Source organism: Babesia bigemina (assembly GCF_000981445.1).
Source record: "Babesia bigemina genome assembly Bbig001, chromosome : II".
NCBI classification, from domain to species: Eukaryota; Apicomplexa; class Aconoidasida; order Piroplasmida; family Babesiidae; genus Babesia; species Babesia bigemina.
In genome coordinates this window covers 1,691,068-1,713,839 of record NC_027217.1, presented here as the reverse complement: position 1 = coordinate 1,713,839, position 22,772 = coordinate 1,691,068, and the positions used below count along the sequence as shown (strand labels likewise).

Genomic DNA, 22,772 nt, shown 5'->3' with positions numbered 1-22,772 from the left:
GGTTGAGCATATGTGGCACTACGAATGCGAAGTCATAGTATAGTTTGATGCCAAAGCGACGGGTGGCCCACGCTAGCCAGCTACCCTAGTCAGCATTTACGATTGTTTATTAGGCTGACACAAATATCCATATAGCGCTAGTTACTAAAGATAAGTAAAGGCGCGTTGTTCAACGGCATTCGCCTAGATGTACGTACTTTATTCGGTACGGGGGTGTCGGATTCGACAGTGGGGATTATGGTAACCAGTTGTCAGCATGAATCTACCGTCAACAGTAGTGCGAAATGTTGCGACAGTTGTTTGAATTGCATACAATTCGCCGAAACATGTGAATGATACCCTTGTAAATCATGATTTCATCGGATCGCACTGCACTATTTTTCGGAATCCTTCTTCTTTCTGCAAATCCTAACTTGTGTTATTCACCAGGTGAATAACAAACACATGTTTCACTTCACAAATTTCACAACCACTGCTATATCTCTCCTGCCAATCACGGATCCTTCTACAGCCGTCTGGAGATATACGACCCTTAATAGAGGTACCCACAGAAGGACTTGTATTAGCTTCGCTGGCCAGTTAAAGCATATGCCTAGCAAAACAGCCTATAGAATGTAGCACCGTCCTTCATAATTCTATATTTCTATTTTGGGATTCTGAAACCGCCCTATTACGATTCCGTCCAGCATCAACCCATCATAGCAGAGCTAACCCTCCACATCTCAATCACAGCTTCGAGCATTCCACTGACTACATGCAGCGACTCAGTACGAACACCGTATGTTATTCCGAGCACGAAAATAGTTAAAGGCGATCAATTCGTAGAGTCGGAAAAGTACATCTGTATGGGTCAAAGACGCTAAATCGTTTGTATACATAGGTTGGGGGCATTAAAATGCCTATGCGCTATATATAGTTAAACGTTAGAATTAATGCTTCATGTCCGAAATAGTCGCTTTGGTCAAAGGTAACTATGGCCGGGCACGTAATGCCAGGTATCTATCGATACCTTAGTTTGTAAAATTGTCACCTTCAACTCAACCGTCAACATTTTAACTGCAATTGACGTGACCACATATCTGCAAGGCTATTAAGTTACCGTATCAGGTAACCTTGCAGGTGTGGGTAGAAGCTCCGCTTCGACAATTCGGTGAACGTCGGTGACGTGGATACGCAGGGATCCCCGATCCAGCACTATGGTCATAAAAGCGACAGACTCGTGATTAGTCAACAGCGCAATCAGCAAATTCCAAACCATTGACACGTGTTTTATGCCAGTGATTGGTGCGTTGCGCCGCCTGCCGAGTTGAGCTCCTCCGAACGCAGATTGGCGTTGGCGAAATAACCCTTACACAGCAGCCGCCATATGATCGTCTCACTATTAATGATAGTTGCCGGGTTCGGTTCTGGGTGTAGGATCCACATTATATCCTTGTATTATTAGCCAGCGAATGTGTTTGCTGACTTGCAACTTCATTTTTCTGCGTGATAGGAATAGCGAATTATTTTCATTCAGCCAACAACAAATACGTTTCTTTTGCATCCCATTGATACAACCTTGTAGGCGATTTGACGCCTAAAATTCTACGTTATCAACCATTATTTGAAATCCATCTGAGTTGAAAGTAGCCTATAATAGCATTGATAGTTATATCCCCGAAATAGCAAAGCGGTTATCGTGTATAAATGGTCTGTAGTGCTAAATAAGGGAATATCTTCAATATTTAATAATGCAATTTTCTATTTCTCAGATAGATTATCGCGTTTTCCTTTTGATTTTTACTTTCCCACTTTTCCTTCATTTCTCCTCTGACGTTTGTCGTTTTTTTGAAGGCAAGCAACATATCAATGTAATATAACACAAAACATTGAGGATAGTGCCTGACAAAATAATATACATCATTGACTGCCTAAGAGCTTCCGCATTTCTATGTTTAACAGCCATTTGCATCGTCTCTAAGGGCTCCCTCGAAGGAACATAGCCAAACACCTTTTCGGACAAATATGCGGAAACCTGGAAGAGAATCAGACTACTTGCTATTCCTGATATGGTTCTAATCGCTGCGGCTGCAGTGCCTTGACACTTTTCTTCGATTGCTTTCTTCAAAAGGGCCCTGTCTACACCACCAACCGTTACCAATGTGCCACCAAACGCTGATAATTCCACATAATGGTACCACAGCAAAGGACCAGATGGTGGCCTCCATACGAAGAATAATACGCAAACAACTAGTCGGATGACCAGCACTGCAATGCCGGAACAAAGTTCACCACATCTGTCGTATTTTTCCGCAATGTGCTTAAAAATCAAACCACCGACTCCGCTTCCTACTGCACCTCCAATCAGTGTCGCCGCCACGGCAACGCCTGCCATGGTGTCTGACACTCCCAGATACTGCAGATAGATGGTCATATAGGAAAACGCGCACATTGGAGTTTCTGCTACGAATAGGGTAAAGATAGATACCCCAGCTGTCCGACAATTAAAAACAGCTAAAAAGGCTCCATCTATAACCTCTTTCATGTTGGTCTTGGGTTTGGCAGTGCACATACCATTATTCCCACATTTCTCACTTGTCATTCCAAATACAATCGCTATACCAAATATTATCCATACGTACCCCAAAACAAGGTAAGAAGTACGCCAGCCATAATATCCCAACAATATTTTGGGTGCAATGCGCGTGGTTATGATTGCGCATAAGAGACTCCCAATGCAATTTAGGGCCTGCATTATGCCGAATACAAGGTTGGAACATGGATCGCTAAATTCTTCTGCAACGATTTTTTGTTGAACGGGGTAGATACAGGCGAACGCAAAACCGTGTATGAAGCGCAAAAACAGAATCTGCAGATGCGTTATCTTAGCGAAATCTGTCGTAACTTACTGATATATACTGAGATGCAGAACTCAGCACAATCGAAGCCATGCCCATCAACAAAAGGCCTGCTGAAAACACATGGTTCGATTTGAACTTATCTGCCAGCAATCCCCAAATTAGACAGCAACCTAAGCGAGACATATTAGACACGGTTACCATCATGGATAGCTGAGCCTGGGAAAGACCCAAAGTCAACTCAAATGCCCTCATACACATGCCCAGCATGTGCTGATCGTAGCCTTCGACAAACGAGACCATGCTATAGAGTGCTTTTCCCAGCGCAGTATACTCAACATATGTAATTGTATCTGTTGTCACAGAATACGCCTGCTCTTCCACCATTACTACTTTAAGATATATGATTCATTCTCTCTAAATGATTGTCTAGTCGAAAGCCAGTTAAAGCTGACAACCTATGCTTACGTATGACACCAAGATTCCACGGCATATACGGTGTTGTGCATCGTGGAATCCTGTATAATGATATTAAAGCTAAGTAGAATATAAATTAAAAAGATATTGCTAGTGTAACGCCATTTTTATGAATGATAAAATGTTTTTATACACATTACTTTTTACCCCAGTGTACCACACGTAGTCAGCGGAAGAACCCGAAGCTGAAGCGCACAATGTTTTTTTTCGTAAACGTTTTAATTTGATACATTAATGCATGTGTTAAATGCGCGTGGAATCTTGTATATGAACCGCTCGATTCGACGCTACTGAGCTGCCTTCAACAGCGTTCACAAGTTGCTAAAACCCTTTTTTAGATTGTCTATTGTACTGCGTATATTTGTTCATATTGTCGTGTTTCGAATTTACTTGAATTTATAACCGCATCATCGGTGCCAGTGGCGGTTTTTAACTTTCTGGCCGCTGTGCATATTTGGTGCTTGTCACCTTGTTTGGTTACGACGGTCATTCAGAGTAGGAACCGTCTTTTGATGCGGCGTCACTCAGGAGCTATTACACCGCCTTGAACGTTCTCTTGTACGTGAACCCGCTTGTATTTGAGCTATTTCCTCGGGTCCTCACCCATGGGTTGCCTTCTTGTCCACCCTTTTCGTTCGTTATGCCAACGCAATGCGTTGCATACATGTACAGCTTCTGTTATGATTTGAAGCGCAATAGCAGCATAATATACCATTTAAACAGTGTGAACTGCTTTTTTACAAGTCACTCAACCCCTGCCGTGATTAAGGCAGTTAATTCCTGCTCGGCAGGCAGGACGCAGTTGCCGCCACACTGCCACCTTACTATAATTATTGCGTCGTTTTGGACATCCAGCGGGACCTCTAAGGGCCAGGCGGTTGATGCTCTTTTAGCAGCTCGTCCTGTAAGCGGACTAGGTGCGCTGCTACAGCGGCCTCCGGCACATGTGTGTGGGAGAACGACGTGAAGTCTCCTACCTTGATTTCCAGATTGCGGAAGTAGTGGGACGACCTAGTATAAAACGGCGGTAGCTCGTCTACCATCTCGTGCATTTGTTGCGATAGTGTGGAGATGTTAGCGAATAGACCGGAAGATGCCTCAGTCATGGCATCAAGTTTGTGAACGTTCACCACGCTGCCTTCCGCCAATGCGGCATCCGCATCGCTGACCTGCAGCTGACACGTTTCCAGTATCTGCGCTTGTTGCTGCAGCATTGCTGCGATGCTGTTTCCAAACTGCTCAAACTTGTCATCGAGTGACAGCCCTGAAGGCTGTGTGGCAGAGTCGAAATTCATGGCTTCAACCAGCGGCGCGAAAAACTTGCCACAGTCCATCCTGCATAGATCTGGCTTCGGAGGCTCGGGAGGTTTCAGTAGCTGCTTGGGAGTCCCTGTCGGGAGTTGCCGCAGAAGCGGCGACGTTGGCGTTGCCTGCCGCGTCGGTGATTGTTGCGCTACCAGACTTGCTTGCACTTGTTTACATTGCGGTGCCAACAGCGGGTTTGCAACTACAGGCTGTGGCGGCTTCATCGGCGGCGTAGATGTCTCTTTCGTTGGTGTTTGATTTGTGGTGTCTCTCGGGGATGGTACCTGCGTCGGACTCCCACTCACCATTTTCGGCGATTGGGCACGCAGCGTTTCCGTCGACTGCGTATGGCCGGTGGGCATGATGTATTGACGTTTATCAGGACTCATTCCGTCAGGTCTTGGCCCCATCTGGCTGTTGGCGCCCATCCTCTGCATATCCACATGCTGCGACATCGTTGGATTGTGCATCATCTGTTGATGCGCAGGATGCGCCTGCATGGCATTTGTACGCCCTGCCGCATACACTTGGTGGGCGTGCTGCATATGTCCGTGTGTAGGATGGTTCTGCTGCAAGGGGCTGGGCTGTGAGCTGACATGCAGCGGATTGGCGTACGGCACGTTTACCATTTGAGCCCCCGGCGTTGCATGTGGAGAGTCGGACATTGGCCGCATGACCATCGGCGCGGAGAACTCCATGCGATGCTGCTGCGGGTTGTAGTATGGCACAGTCTGCATCTGGTGGGCCCATGCATCTGGTTGTTGCCCCTGGTTATGAGCGCCCGCGGCGCCGTCCGCTCCGGGGTTTCCCATCCGGTATCCTCGCTGATCCATCTCTGCTCTGAAGTACGTCTCGAGTCCGAATACACTTCTATGGCCGCTTGGGACAACCGAGCTCGGGCTGTCTCGACCCTGTCAGAAAGGATGCCGTGTTAGCACATCCTTAGCAAATCAAAAGCCATGGCTGCCACCGTTATCATTTAGACGGCATATGCAAACGTGGTGATTTCCTGCGGCGAAGAATTAGGTGGCTGAGTCCAGGTGTGTGACTTGCAGGGGGCCACGTCGCATACATTGGATGTCTGCTTCATACACTTCATTCATGCGATATTAGTGTGTGTTAACGCTATATGCGTCTATAGTTGGTCACCCTTTGGGGGTTTATTGTACGTCTTCGCCGCCGGCTTTGCGTTTCGAGGTACTCCTCAACGAGTCCTTCAGAATCCTCGCCCAAAGAGCCGTCGGAGGATTCCTCTGTGGTATAGCCAGATTCTGACCAATATGTCTCTCACCGCCGCTTTCCTACCGTATGTGTATGTGCTGTCGCTGCGATCGCCGAATAGTTCGACGAAGTCGTCCAGGGTGTAGCCTCGGGGGCTGTTGTCTGTGTGCTGTGAGCCATATGCACGCTTGTCACTACCTTCGTCACCAGTGGCGTCCGAATCACCAGTATTTGGTCTGATGTTTGGGTAAACGATTCGTGGCGTGAGTATCTTGCGTATTTGGTGCATCTCCTTGAGCATCGCCTGCGCAGGCGGCTGGTAACTGCGGAACGATGTGCGGCCTTGTTGCATAAACCTACGTTAGCACAGCCCTAATCCACATATAAACCGATAACGCAACCGCAATCTGGACCATATGTCGTTAAGCGCACGGCTCCTACCCAGCGTATTGCGGAGGATGTGACACCGTAAATGTCCTCCTTGCTATATCCTAACCGGTGCAGCGCCGCAGAGCGTGTTATAGCCTTAAACGCCATCGCATCAGCGAGGCATGATGCGACAACCGCTGCAATAACCGTGAGTGGCCATCACGACGCCGAAACTCACTCAAGACAATGCGCGGGCGTGCCCAGGCCGTCGCCTCGAATATGGTCACTGCGATCGCAGCGGCCACGTACAATGCGTATTCGAAGAATAGCTTGAAGCTGTGAACAAATGCTGTAACCTCAGTCATCCCAGTATTCGGCAGTGCCACCAACTAACCGTATATTCTGTATTGATAGGAGTTGATGGTCTCCAGGATGTTGAACACATCCTTCAGGTCCTCACGCAAAGCGTCCATCCAGGAGGTCAACCTGAACATTTGTACTGTTTCTGGTTAACACGTCGCGCACACATTCGGACATTGCGTTTAAAACGTGTATAGTGCTGGGATCAGCTACACTAACGCTGGGCATTGTTGCATTCTTATACCCCCATGATTTACGCCACAATCCAAAAGCATTTGGTCATTCACCAACACATTAGCTGACTTCAAGTAGATCCACAGATGTACGAGTTCAAGAGTCACAACTGAAGTCGCCTCTGCGCATGGTCGCCGTTCACAGCAGTAGACTACACGGATACTATCCTCACCTGGTGGCCTTTCGCAGACTTTCTTCCTGTTGCTTCTGCATGCCTGCCAGAAACATCTCCATGTTCTGCTGCGTGTTGAGGAGGTTTATGGCCGATTCGCCGAGCCTGTTGATCTGACACAGGTTGCCTACGATCCACAACGCACATACGTTTGATTCTGTCCTGCGGTTCCATTCGTTTGACTGGAGGTAGAAGCATATGTCATCTGCGCACGTGCATACAACAGCCGTGGACTATAACACCAACCGATGTGGTTGAGATCTGCGTGGTACATTTGGAAGGCAGCCTCGGTCATGACCCGCGGGTTGGTACATTGTGCGACGATGTCCTCCTTCAGCTTCTCACACTCGCCGCTGTTATACACGCTTCTGCACGGATTCGAGGTGTACTGGTCGCCGAGCAGCCCCAGCGCATTGTCGTCTAGGACGTCCGGGTTGAGCAGGCACCCGTGCTCCGCCAGGGGGAAGGTTCTGCCCGATCTGATCAGGTGGCACTTTGTCTTTGCCAACGCGATGAGCGACCTCGATACCTCGCCTTTCACGTCGCATCTGTCGATGTCGAGCGCGCTGACCTGGTTCAGCACGAACTGCCAGCACCCGCCTTCGGCGACCAGCCGCTGCTCTCTGGAGCCGCCGGCGACATCCCCGATGTTGAAGTTGATGTCGAAATTGCTTCGGTTATCTGCACTCTACATTGCACTGCCAACTATTGCCGAGCGTACCCTTGTGTTGCAGGTGGTCGAGGCACGGGAAGGACCCCGACTCCGTGCCTGTGCCCCTGCCGGCCCCCTGCGTTGTGGACAAACGGTTGTCCGTTGAGTGCAGTATGACGCACTCATCCTCACTGTTCTGCGCCGACTTCACCAGCTCATCGTAGGTGGACTTCCCCCTGCTGAATGAGTTTTTGGCAGACCCATACCAGGTTTTGTAATCCGACGGCAGCGCCAGGCGCAGGGAGAGTGGAAAAATTAACGCAAGTATGCGATAGTTGATGCCTCTCATCCCCGTTACGACCAAGCAGCTTCTATAATAATTATAGCTGTTTGCTGTGAAAAGGGGGACCATCGCCCGTGCAGCCGATCAGGTGGCACTACGGCCGGCAGTACCCCTGCCTCCAAAATTTTCGCCGCCGCCAACCATCGGCCCAGGGGCCCGTGAACACACACACTTGCCTGCTAGAGGCGTTTTTATTGCGGCACTAGGTGATATTAATGCGATGCGCCGCCAGCGCCGGAAACCGTCCGAGGCTACATCGTCGCTGCACGCGCCTAATTTTACCGCAGTAAAACCGACGCAGCGCTTACACCAGGCACCCCCGTGCTAACACTGATGCCGCACAGTTGCGACGTGGACAGATACTGCCGTCTACAACCTCCTACTGGAGCAGCTCAGCTGCCAGTGCCGCCACTCAAGCGCGCTCAACGATGGCTCGCTTGAACACACCAGCGGGCGCACAACGCCGGTTGACCAAGTTTGCTACGCCACGAGACACCTGGGAGTGTCAACTGACGTACGTGTGCATCCGGCCGTCACCCACCGATGCGTCGGTCGGCTTCGCCAGCTGGCCTAGACGCCTCGCCTCGGCATCCGGTCACCCTTACACCCGCACACAGGGCGTCATTTTTACCGTTCGCAGCGCTCTTGCCTCCGCTGCGAAAGCCAGACGCATCGGCTCCCTCCACCGCGTATGCAGAAGCGGCGGTGTAGCGTCGACGGCGCGCCAATTCGACCCGCGGCCGCGCTTTTAAGGCCGTGGACGCATTGCCCAGCCTCCGTGTGCTCGTAGGCGTAGTGTTCATGCGCGCCACCTCCGGCGCCGTGTGTATTGCGCATTGCCTCTCTACGTCGAGTGGATGAAGTGCATGTACGTTAAAGGGGATTCACTGTTATTATATGTGCTCTACTGATTAATTTGTGTTAATGTTCCGCTGTTCGTGATGGAGACCGTTTCCAAGGACGAGATCGCCACGGCGAATGCGCTCAAGCGCCAGGGCACTCAAGTTCAGCCTTTCGACGCCTCCGAGCAGTTGCTGACGGTAAGTGAGGTTTTTTGCGTGTCGAAAAATTTAGTTTGACCCGCTAATGTGTTTGCAGGGCTTCCAGATATGGACAGACGCTGCGCCCAGCATCAAGGAAAATCCGGCGCTGCTGTTCGTGAAATGCCTCGTGCAGCAGGGATCCACGAAGACTACGCTTGTTTGCACGCAGATTGACCCTGCTCCCCCGGCCGGCCAGGTGTGTTGGTTTGAGTTTTGACGTGACGGCTCTCAGGAGAAGGCGACGTTCGAAGTGCCCATCGACAGAGCATGGAACACGAACGCGCAGCTCGACCCGCTGACCTACGGCGACATTGGTATGCTTCCGCAGACCAACATTCCCTGTGTGCTGGACTACCTGCGTCACCGCTTCATGAACAACCAGATCTACAGCACTGCTGACCCTCTGCTGGTGGCCATCAACCCATTCAAGAACCTGGGCAACGCGACCGACGCGGTCATCAAGAGCTACAAGGATGCGCCCGACTCCTTGAAGTTGGCTCCTCACGTTTTCCTGACTGCCCGGCGCGCCTTGGAGAATGTCTACGACTACAAGTACTCGCAGACCATCATCGTGTCTGGAGAGTCCGGTGCCGGCAAGACTGAGGCGACTAAGCAGATGATGCGCTACTTCGCGTACAAGAACGACGGCCAGAGCAATAGCAAGATCCAGACCGCCATCATGGCTGCGAACCCCGTGCTTGAGGCCTTCGGTAACGCGAAGACCATCCGCAACAACAACTCGTCGCGTTTCGGTCGTTTCATGCAGCTGGATGTGGCCGAGGAGGGCGGTATCCGCTACGGTTCCATCGTGGCGTTTTTGCTGGAGAAGTCCCGTATCGTCACCCAGGATGCCGACGAGCGGTCGTACCACATCTTCTACCAGCTGCTGAAGGGCGCGAGCCCCGAGATGAAGAGCAAGTACAAGCTGAAGTCGATCGGCGATTACAAGTTTTTGAACCCGAAGTGCCAGGACGTGCCCGGCATCGACGACGTGGCTGACTTCAAGGAGGTGATGCAGTCGTTCGAGAGCATGGGCCTGAGCGAGGAGCAGATCGCCACAATCTTCTCGTTGCTGTCCGGTGTTTTGCTTATGGGTAACGTTGAGATCGGCTCCACCACCGTGGAGGGCGTGGACGATGCCGCCACGATCGTGAACAAGTCTGAGTTCAACGACGCGTGCCAGCTGATGTTCCTGGACCCCAACGTGCTGGAGACCGAGTTCACCGTGAAGGTGACGAGCGCCGGCAACAACGAGATCCGCGGCCCGCGCAAGCAGAGCGACGCGGAGGTGCTCAAATCGAGTATCTGCAAGGCCATGTACGAGCGCCTGTTCCTGTGGCTGATCCGCAACCTCAACCGCTCGATCGAGCCCGAGGGCGGGTTCAAGAACTTCATTGGTATGCTTGACATTTTCGGTTTCGAGGTGTTCAAGAACAACTCGCTTGAGCAGCTGTTCATCAACATCACGAACGAGATGCTGCAGACTAACTTCGTGGACATCGTGTTCAAGCGCGAGGGCGCGCTGTACAAGTCCGAGGGCATCCCCATCCCCGAGCTGAACTACACGAGCAACGCCGCGATCATCGAGGTTTTGTGCGCGAAGGGTAAGTCCATTTTGTCTTTGCTGGAGGACCAGTGCCTGGCGCCCGGCGGCAGCGACGAGAAGCTGGTGAGCGCGTGCAACAACCAGCTGAAGGACAACAACAAGTACGTGCCCGCGAAGGTGAACGCGCAGCTGAACTTCAACGTGGTGCACACGATCGGCACCATCCAGTACAACGCGCAGCAGTTCATCTTCAAGAACAAGGACGTGCTGACTGCGGAGCTGGTGGAGTGCGTGAACGCGTCGCCCAACCAGACGATCAACAACCTGTTCGAGAACGTCAATGTGACCCGCGGCAAGTTGGCTAAGGGCCAGCTGATCGGCTCGCAGTTCATGTCGCAGCTGGACGCCCTGATGAAGCTCATCAACAGCACCGACTCCCACTTCATCCGCTGTGTCAAGCCGAACGAGTCCAAGCAGCCGCTTGAGTTCAACAACGTGAAGATCCTGGTGCAGCTGCACGCGCTCAGCATCATCGAGGCGCTGCAGCTGCGCAAGCTCGGTTACTCGTACCGCCGTCCGTACGAGCTGTTCCTGGAGCAGTACAAGTACATCGACCTCGGCATCACCAACAACAAGTCCCTGGACCCCAAGACCGCGTCCCAGCGCCTTGCTGAGTCCGTGGGCCTGAAGACTGGCCAGTACGCCCTCGGTAAGACCATGATGTTCCTGACCCAGAAGGTGGCGAAGGACCTGACTGCCCTGCAGCGCCAGCGCCTCAGCGTCTGGGAGCCCATCACCGCGATGCTGGACGCGTGGCTGACTCGCCAGGCCGCCCGCGACCAGATGTTCTCCTCCATGGAGGGCATCGTGCGTCTGCAGGCTCACCTGCGCCGCCGCATCGTGCAGTCCAGGGTCACGCCCTCCCCCGATCAAATGTTGAGAATGCAGATCAATGCCTGAACATATCTGTCGTCCGCGCTTTAATAAACTCCGTTAATATTTTTTTATTATGTCTTCGCATGGCGTGACTGGGTTCCGTCTGTTCTACAATGAGGTGGTCGGCGACGTGAGAGCCGAGCTGCTTGCCCGTCTGGGCTCCGAGGTGTGCCGCCTTTCTCCCTTTTATAGCGCGCAGACTGTGCCGCTCGCCGATGTGCAGCGCGAGGTGGCCCGGCTGTGGAAGGAATGCCCGCATCAAGAGGTTGGTGTTGTCTGCACGTTGTCGTTGACCATGTAGCCTCTAGCTCCTCTCGGCGGCGCTTGCGCCGCTCTCAGTGACAAATCTACGGCGCATTATCATGCCACAGTTTCGTTTTTGTGCTGAGTACTGTTGCGTGCCTTCTGTCCGTGATGTGTAGACCTAACGGCGCCGCAGGAATATCGCAAAAAGGCCGCCGCAATCGCCCCGGCGAACGGCGCTGCCGACGCTCAGGGCAAACCGGAGCCCGGCGACATCGTGATTCCACCGCACCGGCTGAAGCGCATCCTCGAGCTAGACGACGAGGCGCCGAGGATGACCAAGGATGCGTCGCGCACGCTAGGCCAGGCTACGGTAGGCCGTTTAAGTACAGTGTGACAATGGGCTGACAGGTGATATTTTTGTCGCAGTTCGCTGGGCACGTCGACAAACACATCGTAGACACGGGCGCAAGTTACCCGGTCAAGCCGGAGCATATCGGTGAGTTTTAGCGCCCCAAAAGCGTCTCATATGGCCCCAACTGCTCACAATACACTTTTCTTGGCGTTCCGTAACTTTATTGGCGTGGTAAATAATGCACTGCAGCAAGCGTCATCAACAACCCGTTGTACCCGAAGTATCAGTTCCTCGCCGGCTCCGAGGAGCAGCTGTTCAATTCTACCGCTACACACCCAAAAGATAGGCCAAGTGCTGCGAGCGAACGCGCTCCCACGGAGTCTGAGGCGGATAAGCCTAACAGCGAGCTCACGGAGTCGCCCGGCAAGCTGGCCGATAACTCCGAGTCGACGCTGCCGGAAAGACCGGTCGCACCTCAACAGCCCGTTAAGGCGCGCCAACCTTCCATTCTGAGCTACTTCGGCGGCGGCAGAGCCGCGAAATGACCCGAGTTGTTCTCCCCATGAGAGCCGCTGCCGCGGGTGCCCCATCGAGGTGCCGCGACGGCTGACGGCAGCAGCGTAACACAGCGCACTAATTTCGTTCCGTCTGAGGAACCTTTTTATATCGGCCATTTTGTGGTATAGTTGTGTACACAAGCGAGCAACATGGGCCGTATGTACGGGAAGGGCAAGGGTATCTCGTCCTCGAGTGTCCCTTACCGCCGCAGGCCGGCCCCCTGGGTCAAGACCAGGCCGCTGCAGCTCGAGCAGCATATCGTGAAGCTCGCCAAGAAGGGTATGACCCCCTCGCAAATCGGTGTGGTGCTTCGTGATTCCAACGCTGTGCCCATGGTGAAGGCCATCACGAACAACAAGATCCTGCGCATCCTCAGGGGACACGGTTAGTGCCGCGGTGTGTGCGTTATATTTTGTGCAGGTTGGGCGCCGGACATTCCGGAGGACCTGTACTTCTTGGTCAAGAAGGCCGTGGTGATGAGGAAGCACATGGAGCACAACCTCAACGACAAGGACTCGAAGTTCCGCCTCATTTTGCTCGAGTCCAAGATCCACAGGCTTGCGCGTTACTGCAAGAAGAAGCGCCGCCTTCCCGCCAACTGGAAGTACAAGTCGGAGACTGCCAGCGCCCTTCTGGGTTAGGCGTGAACTTTCCGTGAATGTTTCGCAATTCGCTTCATTTTCCGTGGCTTTGTGGATGTCGATATCTGCTGCGTTTTGCACGTTCGTTTGGCGGCCGGGGTACACTTGACTGGGCCTTGTTCACCGAGGCTGCCGCGAGTTTGGGCCAACCGGCTGTCTCGCCGCTGTCGTTATACGGAGAGCCTCCGAGCCGCCGTTGCCGCAAGTGCTGCTTAGTTCATGAACGCGGTCTGAAATACATGTATGTTATTAAGTTTAATGTTCTATGAATCCCCGCACTGACTGCTTGGCGGTGACGGGCATACGCTCCACCAACAAACTGGCGTGCGGAACCGCTTCATAAAACTTGGGATTGTGCGTGACAAGAGTGGCTACATACGTGCACCACCACTTCTTGACAACTCGATTGACGTCCGCAGTTGACCGCCTTGTGAAGACCTGATTGACGTCCGCAGTTGACCGCCTTGTAAAGACCTGATTGACGTCCGCAGTTGACCGCCTTATGAAGGCATGATTGACGTCCGTCATTAACCGCCTTATGAAGGCATGATTGACGTCCGTCATTAACCGCCTTGTAAAGACCTGATTGACGTCCGTCATTAACCGCCTTGTGAAGGCATGATTAACGTCCGTCACTCACCGCTTCTTGAAGACCTGGATGACGTCCTCGTCGTTCAGCTTGTGGCGCAGGCCGACGTGCTGCGGGTTGTGCTTGACGCTGGTGCCCCAAACGAGCGCGAACTTAAACTCGTCGAGCATCTTCTTGTGGATCATCTCGACGGCCGATGAGACCCGGCCGTCGCCACGCTGGGGCGTCATGATGATGGGTTCGTCGAAGTTGGGTAGTTCGCCCTTGTTCTTGGTGTATATGCGCATCAGTTCGAGTTCGTCCCACATCCGCTCCTTCAGCAGCTCGAGGTTCCACTCCTTGCCGCTGCTGACGACCACGGAGTTCGGCCGCATGGCTATCTCCTCGATTTCCGGCAGCGACAGCATGTCGACCTTGTTGTAGACGTATATGCACTTGCAGTACTTGACATTGCCGCGCACGACGTCGATCAGGTCGTCCACGGTGGCGTCCTCGCGGATGATGATGTCGGCGTGGAATATCTTGTACTCGTGCAGCACGGAGTGCACGACGCGCTCGCTGAGGTGGGTGACTGGCACTAGGTGGTTGATGTTCAGCCCGCCAGTCTTCTTCTGCCTGAACGATATGTTTGGCGGCTTCCTGTTGATGCGGATGCCGGCGTTTTCAAGCTCCCGCTCCAACTTGCGTTTCTGCGAGTCGTCCTTGGTGGCGTCCAGTATCATGAGTACGAGATCGCAGCTGTTGGCTATGGCGATGACCTGCCTTCCACGGCCTCTGCCCTCGGAGGCCCCGTCCAGGATACCTGGCAGATCGAGGAGCTGTATCTTGGCCGCTTTGTAGACCAGGATGCCGGGCACGCATGTCAGCGTGGTGAACTCGTACTCGGCGGTTGCCGAGTTCATGTTAGTCAGCGCGTTTGACAGCGTCGACTTCCCCACGGAAGGGAACCCGATCAGACATACTCTGGCGTCTCCGTACTTGGACACTTCGAAGGTTTCTCCCTTGCCGCCGCCCATGGCACGCGCCTCGACCAGCTGCGTCCTGTACTTGGCGAGCTTTGCCTTGAGCTGTCCGAGATGGTACTCAGTTGCCTTGTTTTTCTGAGTCCTGGCCATTTCGGCCTCAATCTCTCGGATCTTCTCAATGACACCCATCTTGGCAGCGTTGCACGATCTTATGCTCTGCGAGGTCCGTCTGTATCGCCGCCACTAGCCCCTCCACTGACTCGAATTTTGCTTCTGTCCGTTGGAACCCCTCGATGGCGAGTTTGATGCGCTGTCCTAGAAGCGAGAACTTGAACTCGTGGTATATGTACGGCTCCACGGAGTAACTGGCGTCGTCGAACTGGGGGTTGAACCCGACGGAGAGTATCGCAGCCAGCGGTTTGTCTTCCCCAACCTCCGAATTCCCAAATAGCCAACAAGTTCCGAAATACACGCCCGGAACGAGATGTGGTATGTTACCGCAGTCCAGATTAGCCGTGGGTATGCCGAGGAATGCAGCGCCTCTGCCGAACCCTTTAACGACCGTGCCTTGTATATACAAAGGCTTGTTTAGTTTTACGTATATTGCTCCCAGACCCCTTATGCTAGCCAGGTCTGGTTCGCAGCGTAGGTCGACCTTGTCGCTGGTGACCCCTGCCGGCGCCCCTGTTGCTTTCGGTGCTGACAGTGCGGCTTTGGGGACAACTGCAACGCCCTCTTTTCGCGCTTTGCTGAGTTCCGCGGCCACAGCTTGTACCGCAACGCTCTCTTTGGGGTACAACACGCACCTCACGTCCCGAGACCAATTTGCGCAACGGCTCACTACGTTTTCTCGTAGGGCAACCTCTATTTTTACGTCACGCTGCCCAACCTTCACGTCTGCGCGCCATGAACTGCCAAATAAGAGTCACGTACCAACTAGTTTGAGTAGACGATCAACCGCCCCCGGGAGATGGGATACGAATATGACCCTCCCGCTCGAGGCCTTCAGGTTGGCAGCTTCACTGCACAACCTGTCCAATACAACTTCCAAATTCTGTAAAACACCCAGCTCCCCCCTTGATTGGTAGCTGGAGAGTGCTATGTCCTCCACGAACTGCTGGAACGGCGTGACGTGGACACAGTTTCGGTATGGTAGCGACTCGTGCAGCAAGTGCTGCTGGTCACTGAGCACCACCGCGACGGAAGCGTCTCCGAATGCCGAATCTATAGATTCGAACCGCTCGTTTTTTACCCTCCTGGCCTCTTCGAGCAGGCAGCCGGCCGTCCTAACGGCGTCCTCCACAACCTCGTTGGGGACACCGCTGTCGTCACGGATCCGGCGAATGAGCTCTCTTAACCTTCCTTGATGTTCAGTGCTAATCACCTTGGCGCCTTTTGCAGCCTCAGATGCTGGTGCCACTAGGCACGTATCAGACTGGTGTGGACCGTTGTTGCAACTAGCGCAAACGCCGCGCTCTACTCCTTTGGGAGCGAGCTCCTTGCGCGATGCGAGCTGCTTCGCTCCACCCGCGGGCAGGCTATGCACAGTTTCCTCCTGAGGCGCTTTAGCGGCCGTAACCGGCTCAGCTGGCGTGATCGCACCGTTTCCAATTACACCCTTATTTGCGTCGAGGTGTTCCTGGCGCTCCGGTCCGCCGTTCGAACCGACCCGTGGTTCCTCCTGTTCCGCGTCCTTCCACGGCGAATATATGCGGCTGCCGTCGATGTTAGAAACGGCGCCGAGACAGTTGATGAGAGCGGTGTGTGTGTCTACAATGCAGCAGTCGGCGTCAATAATGAAAATGGGATCGTCACTGTTGGCTGCGTTTTGATTGACTGGCATCGTACATTGACTACAAAAAGCATGTTTATTCTTTGAATGGCGCGGGAGGTCGTGCTGTTGCCTCGCTTCGCATGGCCGAAGGCACCCTACCAGCCTGAGGGAGGGTACCTGCATTGCAAGAATCTTCGCCGCTCCGTGAGGACATTCCCCGCCAGAGCTAAATTGCCGAAATCATCCAGCATGGCGACCGTCGGCCTCGATTTGGGCGGCTTCTCCAGCAAGGTGTGCGTGTCGTGGCCCGGCAACGATTCCATCGAGCTGCACGTGAACCGGCTGTCGAATCGCGAGACTCCGACGATAGTCGCGTACGACAAGCGCATTAGGTGCGTTTTTGAGCGTGGAAGGCTGACCGGCTGCAGGCTTTACGGTGAGGAGGCCGACCTGAGGAGCACCAGCCTCTTCAACTCGTCCTTGTGCGTAAGTTTCGCGTTCCTGTATGCCCTCACGTGATCCGCAGCTGCTGCCTTACACCGTCAATCTGTCCGAGGAACCGGTGCTGAGCCTGATCAACGCTCGCCGTTACCTCTTCTCGCTTCCCGTGGATGAGGCCTCTACGGACCTTGCCTTTACTGTGACCTTCGACGACCAGCAATGTGCAGTCCAGCCGCGCGACGTGTTCGCGTTTTTCGTGAACCGTCTGCTGGATACCGTGCGCAAGCAGCTCGGCGTGGCGGACCCCCGCGCCAACGACCAGATCCAGCTATCGGTCCCCGTTCCGCAGTACTTCACCCAGGACCAACACGTGGCCATATACAGGGCACTGGCAGCTTGGGGTGAGTTGATGTCCCTACACTGCTGTGCTGAATCTGCATACAGGTTTCGGGCGTATCCGCCTGTACAAGCAGAGTGAGTGCCTGTTGCGCCGCTGGTGCGACTCGCACCTGCCGGACGTGTTCACCGAGTTCACGTCTTCCACCGGCCAGCCCAAGATGCACGTGGCCTTCCTGGACGTCGGCTTCTGCCACTGCACGTTCTTCGTGGCCGAGGTGACCAAGGGCGACGAGCTGGAATACCGCATCGTGGCGGAGGAGTCGAACGACGCCGTCGGCACGTACCAGATGGTGGAGCAGCTGGCCAACTTCGTGTGCGGCTCCATCAAGGATAAACACGGCGTCGACCTGCAGCCGCCGTCCAGACAGGCGTTCAACGTCTACAAGGCGTGCGCCAAGGCGCTGAAGGAGCTCAGCGTGGTGGCTGACGTGAAGATCGACTGCGAGCGCGTGCTGGCGGACGGCGACGACTTTTCAACGGTGCTTACGCGTGTTGATTTCGAGGATATGTGTGACCCCTTAAAGGTACGCCATAGTCACGCACAACTGATTTAACGCCGCCTCAGGGCACTTTGCAAGGCATGATGGACCGCGTGCTGGCGCATGTGGAACCTGGCAGCCTGCTGGCCATTGAGACCATCGGCGGTGGTTCTCGCGTCCCGTTCGTGCGTCTTTTGGCTACGGAAGCGGCCAAATCTCTGGGCGCAACGCAGGTGGTGAGGATGTCGTTGGACTCCACGTCCGCCACCGCGAGCGGCGCTGTGTGCCTGGCCAGGGCAGACGCGCCGTCGCTGCTGGAGGTTGCAGGCGCCGCTGTAGCCCTCGAGGAATCCGAGGCCAAAGCTGCCCTCGCGCGTGACGATGTGTTCAGCGTGGTGGAGTCCGAGGAGTTCCGCAAGCGGTCGGTGCTGAACGAGGTCGACCAGTACATCATCAAGACGAGGAACGACGCCCGCGGCGCCTTCAGCCAGCAGCTGCAACTGGACGAGGTGGAACCGTTCCTGAGCGCGCTGGACGACTTCGCGCTGAGCGCCGCCAGCGACAAGGGCGTGAGCGCGTCGGCGTGCGAATCGCAACTGAACGCGTGCCGCGACAAGGTGCGCGAGCGCTGCCCTGCGTACGTGCAGGCGCTGGAGGAGGCCGAGAAGGCCAAAGCCGCCGAGATCGAGCGTTCCGCCATGGCCCCGGACTTCTCCTCGGTGTCCGAGGTGAACATGGACGTGACGCTGCCGAAGGCCACCTGCCTGAAGCGCGCCGCCAAGAACAGGTTGGAGGGGAACGCGCTGTTCTCCGGCGGCAACATCGAGATGGCCGCGCAGCACTACGTGAAGGCGCTGCAGTACTGCTCGAAGGTGAGCGGCCCCGACGATGAGGAGCGGGCGGAGCTTGATTCGCTGAAGCTGGCGAGCAACCTCAACTTGGCCATGGTTGGTCCCGCGGTGACGGAGTCAAATTTGTGCAGTGCTACATCAAGATGGGCACGGAAGCGAGCTACAGGAAGGCGGTCAGCTGCTGCTCGCAGGCGCTGGAGTTAAGGTGCGTCGTGGAATCGTTGTGCTGTCTACGTACGGCGCCGGCGTGATGCGCCCGCACGGCGGGACCCGTCGGCGCTCTGCCATCGCCAAGTTTCTGCGTGACACTATGCGTCGCTCTGGTGTGTAATACCTCGCAGCCCCGACAACACGAAGGCCATCTACCGCCGCGCCTTCGCCTACGACAAGCTCAACGAGCTCGATAACGCCCTGGCCGACGCGCGCCTGGGCGTCTCCAAATTCCCCGACGCCGCCGATTTGAAGCAGGTGAGTGGTTGCGTCGCGGTGTGCGCGTTCACGGTCCGTCAGTTGCTCGCCGTTTTGGAAAAGAAGGCCAAGCTGCAGGAGGACCGCGTGAAGAAAGTCTACTCCCGTATGTTCTGAGCTATGGACGCGGCGCCGCCGAGGGTCTCCCCTCTGTTCAAGGTGGGCGCGTGGGTTGTTTGTGTGACAATGTGCCGCAGCGCGACTACTCGTACCTGTTGAAGGCCGACCGTCTCGCGCGGAGGCTGAAGGCGGCGCTGTTCTTCGCCCACACGGCAGCTCGCTCGCAGAAGGCGCGTGCATCTGCTGAAGACGCTGGGCACGCTAGCGCTGGCGGCACGGCGGTTTTGCGGCGCTGGTTGCCCGAGCCCGCCGGCGACCTGGAGGCGGTCGTCAGGACGGCGTACTACTGCCAGACGCAGCTGGAGCAGCTTCACGGCGAGAAGGACCTCAACCGCAAAGCTGAGGCGCTGAAGGACACGCTGAAGCTGTTAGACAGCGTTTAATCCGGGCTGCGCCGCGACATTCAGCCAGTCGCTGTGGGAGCTGCCACTCGGCAGCCACTTGTTAACATTTACTAATCACGCAAACACACAAGCACACCCGCTGGCATATACGTGTCTTGATCGCGTTATTGCGTGCTTACGCTGCCGGTAGATGCAGGGACTTCGCGGCTGTTTCTCCACATAACGCGACCATTCATATGCATGGGTACCCCCAGCTGGGCCAGTTAACCTACAACTAACCACCCACATACTACGCAACAAATCGAATGTGCGTGCTCGCACGGTCACATTCGTGGATTGTGTGCATTGGACAGATTGAACGGTGTTCATATTGGCCGTCGTGCGTGCGCCGCGCATCACCGCCGCTTCTTGCGAACTATCAGCTTGCTGCGTCGCGGCGCACCCTTTGACGCGATCTTGCGCTCCACCTTCTTGCGGAACTCCTGCTGGCTGAGCCTGGTCCGCTTCTTCCCCTTGGCTGACTTTTTGCCCTTGGTTTCAGGGCGCATCTTTTCGAAGTCGGGCTTGGTGGTAAGCCTCTTGAGGGTACGCTTCTGCTTGTGCGTCAGCGGCCTCTTCATCTTGGCCGACTCCAACGTCGCCGCGTGCTTGGGGAACATGCGGATAAGCTCGTCGTAGTTCGGCTTGCCATCGCCGTCGCCGTCGCTGTCGCCGCCTGACTCGTCGTCGTCGTCGAACTTGACGACGTTGGCTGTCTTTTTGCGTTGCGGCGCCTCCTCCTGCTCGCCAACCTTCTGGATGCGCTTCCGTGTGGTCTTCATCCACTTCTTCAGGAGGTCCTTGTTCTCGACGGTGCCACGGGCCTTCTGCCCGCTCTCGTCCTTGATAACGCGTTTGGTGATGGAGTCGACGGTGACCTGCACGAACTTCTTCTTCTTCGGGTCCCAGTGCTGCTTGCGCTGGAACCTCGATTTCTGCATGAGCTCCTCGGAATCTGGTGTGATGTTGAGTGTTATGTTGGGGAGCCGGAGCTCGTCCTGCGCGGCGGTACTGGCGGCGGAGGGTACTAGGAAGTCCTGCTTCGGAGCGACGTCGTGCCCTCGCGGGATCGCGACGGCCTCGAAGTCAGTCGAGGTGTCCACCGGTAGGGGTACGCTTGAGTCCAGCTTCTTGAACTGCCTCGAGTAGTGCTTAGCGCGTTCCATGGTGGCGATGGAACTGGCCGGCAGCGTGGTCACGATGGTGGTCTTCGCCGACGACGGCCTGAACCCATGCAGGAACTCCAGGATCTCGTTCTTGGAGGCGGCGTCCGCATCTTGCTTTGGGTCGGATACCCCCTGTTCCTGGTCGTCCTCAGCGGGACCATCGTTGGTCGACGCCCCTGACTCCGCACCTGCCGACGCGCCGTGACTTTTGACGCCAGCATACGACGGGTGCACGGTGTTCGCGACCACATTGAGCCCGCCGAGTGCCTCCAAGTGCCCCTGCGATTGGTCGACAGCACTCTTGGACGGCTTCGGACGTGTTTTATAGTACAGGTTATACGACGCGTCCATCGACTTCTTCAGACTCTCTACCTCCGCGTCACTCTGGAGGATCGATGCCACCTTTTCCATCGTCACGCTTATGTCGCCCACCGTGCCGATGATGCATGTGTCGTTTCCGACAACCGGCTCCTTGGACACAAGGAGCTTCCGCCCTATCACCGTGAGTATCTCGAAGCAGAAGGCGAAGTCGTACGGCGTCACGAGCGACAGCGCCGTGCCTTGCCGCCCAGCTCTGGCCGTGCGCCCCACCCTGTGTATGAACAGCTTGGATGAGTGCGGGAAGTCGAAATTCACGACGCAATCCACCATGGGCAAATCCAGCCCACGCGCCGCCAAATCCGTGACTATCAGCACCTTGGTCTTGCACGACCTGAACAGCGACATTTGCTGCGACCGTGCAGTCATGTCCATGGCGCCGTACACCGCGGAGACAGTGAGGCCCGTGGCCGCCAGCAGCGCGCGGAAGAACTCCACGTGGTGCTTTGTGGCCACGAACACGATTGTCCGCTCGTTCTCTTCGCTGAAGCGCAGCAGCTTGACGAGCACGGCTATTTTGTCCTCCGTCCTTGTGTAGATGAATCTTAGCTCCAGCTGCTCGTTGATCTGCATGTCCTTGTCGACCTGTGCCACCACCGGGTTCCTCAGGCCGAACTTTACGAAGTCCGTGATCTCGGACGGGAGCGTCGCGCTCGCCAGCACGGTCTGCCTTTTCTCCGGCAGCATCGAGAATATGCGGTACACGTCCGGCAGGAATCCCATCTCGAACAGCTTGTCCGCTTCGTCTATGATGAAATGCGATAAGAGGTTGAGCTCGATGCTCTTCTCCACGATATGCTGCGATAGTCGTCCCGGTGTTGCTACTGCGATGTCGGGGTTGAATGTCAGCGCGCCGAACTGGCTCTCCAGGGCCTCTCCGCCAATCAGCGTGGCGCTGCGCAGAGCATCCGCCTGCTTCGAGAAGTTGATGAACTTCTTCAGGACCGAGGCCACCTGGAGCGCGAGCTCGCGGCTGGGCAGCAGCACCAGGCACCGCAGTCCCACAGTCCTGGAGTGTGACTCTAGCATCTGTACAATCGGCGCCAGGTACGCCACCGTCTTCCCTGAGCCAGTGCGCGCTATACATACGATGTCGCGCCCCTGGAGCACGGCGGGTATGGTTTTCCGCTGTATGGCGGACGGCTGCTTGTACCTGAGTCTGTGCTCTAGCGCGTAGCAGAGCGTCTTGTTGAGGCCGAGCAATCCGAACGCGCCGGTGCCGCCGGCAGCCTTCTTCTTGGCCGACGCACCTGCCGAATCCGATTTCATTTTGACTGAATTGCGATAGGGGCCGATTCTGGCCGTGGAAGTCCCTACTGAGCGGGCCGGCGTCGCGCCTTCTTACGAAGGCGTTGATGTGTGGCGACTTTTGCCGCAATACCGCCACAGTTGGCACTGCCACCCTGCAAGCCGCGCCTAACATCATTGCGCGGCTGTTTTTATGCCGGAAGGCGGGCAATGTGGCCG

The 22,772-nt window shown here is 55.3% G+C and overlaps 11 protein-coding genes across 11 annotated transcripts; 4 read left to right on the top strand and 7 right to left on the bottom strand.

Moving 5' to 3' along the window:
* Nucleotides 1–1,798: 1,798 nt before the first annotated feature.
* On the bottom strand, nt 1,799–3,224 carry BBBOND_0207760 (Multidrug resistance protein mdtL; the record flags this gene model as incomplete). Its single annotated transcript, XM_012912353.1, has 2 exons — nt 1,799–2,848; nt 2,889–3,224. The coding sequence occupies 2 exons, from the start codon at nt 3,222–3,224 to the stop codon at nt 1,799–1,801; spliced, it is 1,386 nt and encodes a 461-aa protein (XP_012767807.1).
* Nucleotides 3,225–4,177: 953 nt separating this feature from the next.
* BBBOND_0207750 (hypothetical protein, conserved) lies at nt 4,178–6,682 on the bottom strand (the record flags this gene model as incomplete). The annotated part of the gene is made up of 6 exons (XM_012912352.1): nt 4,178–5,530; nt 5,769–5,890; nt 5,925–6,144; nt 6,282–6,406; nt 6,448–6,558; nt 6,604–6,682. The coding sequence occupies 6 exons, from the start codon at nt 6,680–6,682 to the stop codon at nt 4,178–4,180; spliced, it is 2,010 nt and encodes a 669-aa protein (XP_012767806.1).
* A 289-nt stretch (nt 6,683–6,971) lies between these two features.
* BBBOND_0207740 (membrane protein, putative) lies at nt 6,972–7,976 on the bottom strand (the record flags this gene model as incomplete). Its single annotated transcript, XM_012912351.1, has 4 exons — nt 6,972–7,088; nt 7,125–7,180; nt 7,222–7,656; nt 7,697–7,976. The coding sequence occupies 4 exons, from the start codon at nt 7,974–7,976 to the stop codon at nt 6,972–6,974; spliced, it is 888 nt and encodes a 295-aa protein (XP_012767805.1).
* A 935-nt stretch (nt 7,977–8,911) lies between these two features.
* Nucleotides 8,912–11,519, top strand: BBBOND_0207730 (myosin A, putative; the record flags this gene model as incomplete). The annotated part of the gene is made up of 3 exons (XM_012912350.1): nt 8,912–9,010; nt 9,069–9,209; nt 9,246–11,519. 3 exons carry the CDS (start codon nt 8,912–8,914, stop codon nt 11,517–11,519), a joined length of 2,514 nt encoding a protein of 837 aa, XP_012767804.1.
* A 49-nt stretch (nt 11,520–11,568) lies between these two features.
* Nucleotides 11,569–12,638, top strand: BBBOND_0207720 (hypothetical protein, conserved; the record flags this gene model as incomplete). The annotated part of the gene is made up of 5 exons (XM_012912349.1): nt 11,569–11,661; nt 11,695–11,760; nt 11,935–12,111; nt 12,168–12,237; nt 12,343–12,638. 5 exons carry the CDS (start codon nt 11,569–11,571, stop codon nt 12,636–12,638), a joined length of 702 nt encoding a protein of 233 aa, XP_012767803.1.
* A 162-nt stretch (nt 12,639–12,800) lies between these two features.
* Nucleotides 12,801–13,292, top strand: BBBOND_0207710 (40S ribosomal protein S13, putative; the record flags this gene model as incomplete). Its single annotated transcript, XM_012912348.1, has 2 exons — nt 12,801–13,035; nt 13,072–13,292. The coding sequence occupies 2 exons, from the start codon at nt 12,801–12,803 to the stop codon at nt 13,290–13,292; spliced, it is 456 nt and encodes a 151-aa protein (XP_012767802.1).
* Nucleotides 13,293–13,547: 255 nt separating this feature from the next.
* On the bottom strand, nt 13,548–13,856 carry BBBOND_0207700 (hypothetical protein; the record flags this gene model as incomplete). The annotated part of the gene is made up of 1 exon (XM_012912347.1): nt 13,548–13,856. The coding sequence occupies one exon, from the start codon at nt 13,854–13,856 to the stop codon at nt 13,548–13,550; it is 309 nt and encodes a 102-aa protein (XP_012767801.1).
* Nucleotides 13,857–13,928: 72 nt separating this feature from the next.
* BBBOND_0207690 (GTP binding protein, putative) lies at nt 13,929–15,035 on the bottom strand (the record flags this gene model as incomplete). Its single annotated transcript, XM_012912346.1, has 1 exon — nt 13,929–15,035. One exon carries the CDS (start codon nt 15,033–15,035, stop codon nt 13,929–13,931), a length of 1,107 nt encoding a protein of 368 aa, XP_012767800.1.
* On the bottom strand, nt 15,022–16,689 carry BBBOND_0207680 (riboflavin kinase / FAD synthetase domain containing protein, putative; the record flags this gene model as incomplete). Its single annotated transcript, XM_012912345.1, has 2 exons — nt 15,022–15,743; nt 15,780–16,689. The coding sequence occupies 2 exons, from the start codon at nt 16,687–16,689 to the stop codon at nt 15,022–15,024; spliced, it is 1,632 nt and encodes a 543-aa protein (XP_012767799.1).
* Nucleotides 16,690–16,869: 180 nt separating this feature from the next.
* Nucleotides 16,870–19,761, top strand: BBBOND_0207670 (tetratricopeptide repeat domain containing protein, putative; the record flags this gene model as incomplete). The annotated part of the gene is made up of 8 exons (XM_012912344.1): nt 16,870–17,106; nt 17,147–17,462; nt 17,506–17,984; nt 18,026–18,886; nt 18,922–18,995; nt 19,132–19,258; nt 19,301–19,354; nt 19,456–19,761. The coding sequence occupies 8 exons, from the start codon at nt 16,870–16,872 to the stop codon at nt 19,759–19,761; spliced, it is 2,454 nt and encodes an 817-aa protein (XP_012767798.1).
* Nucleotides 19,762–20,117: 356 nt separating this feature from the next.
* BBBOND_0207660 (DEAD/DEAH box helicase and helicase conserved C-terminal domain containing protein, putative) lies at nt 20,118–22,574 on the bottom strand (the record flags this gene model as incomplete). The annotated part of the gene is made up of 1 exon (XM_012912343.1): nt 20,118–22,574. One exon carries the CDS (start codon nt 22,572–22,574, stop codon nt 20,118–20,120), a length of 2,457 nt encoding a protein of 818 aa, XP_012767797.1.
* Between the last annotated feature and the right edge of the window lie 198 nt (nt 22,575–22,772).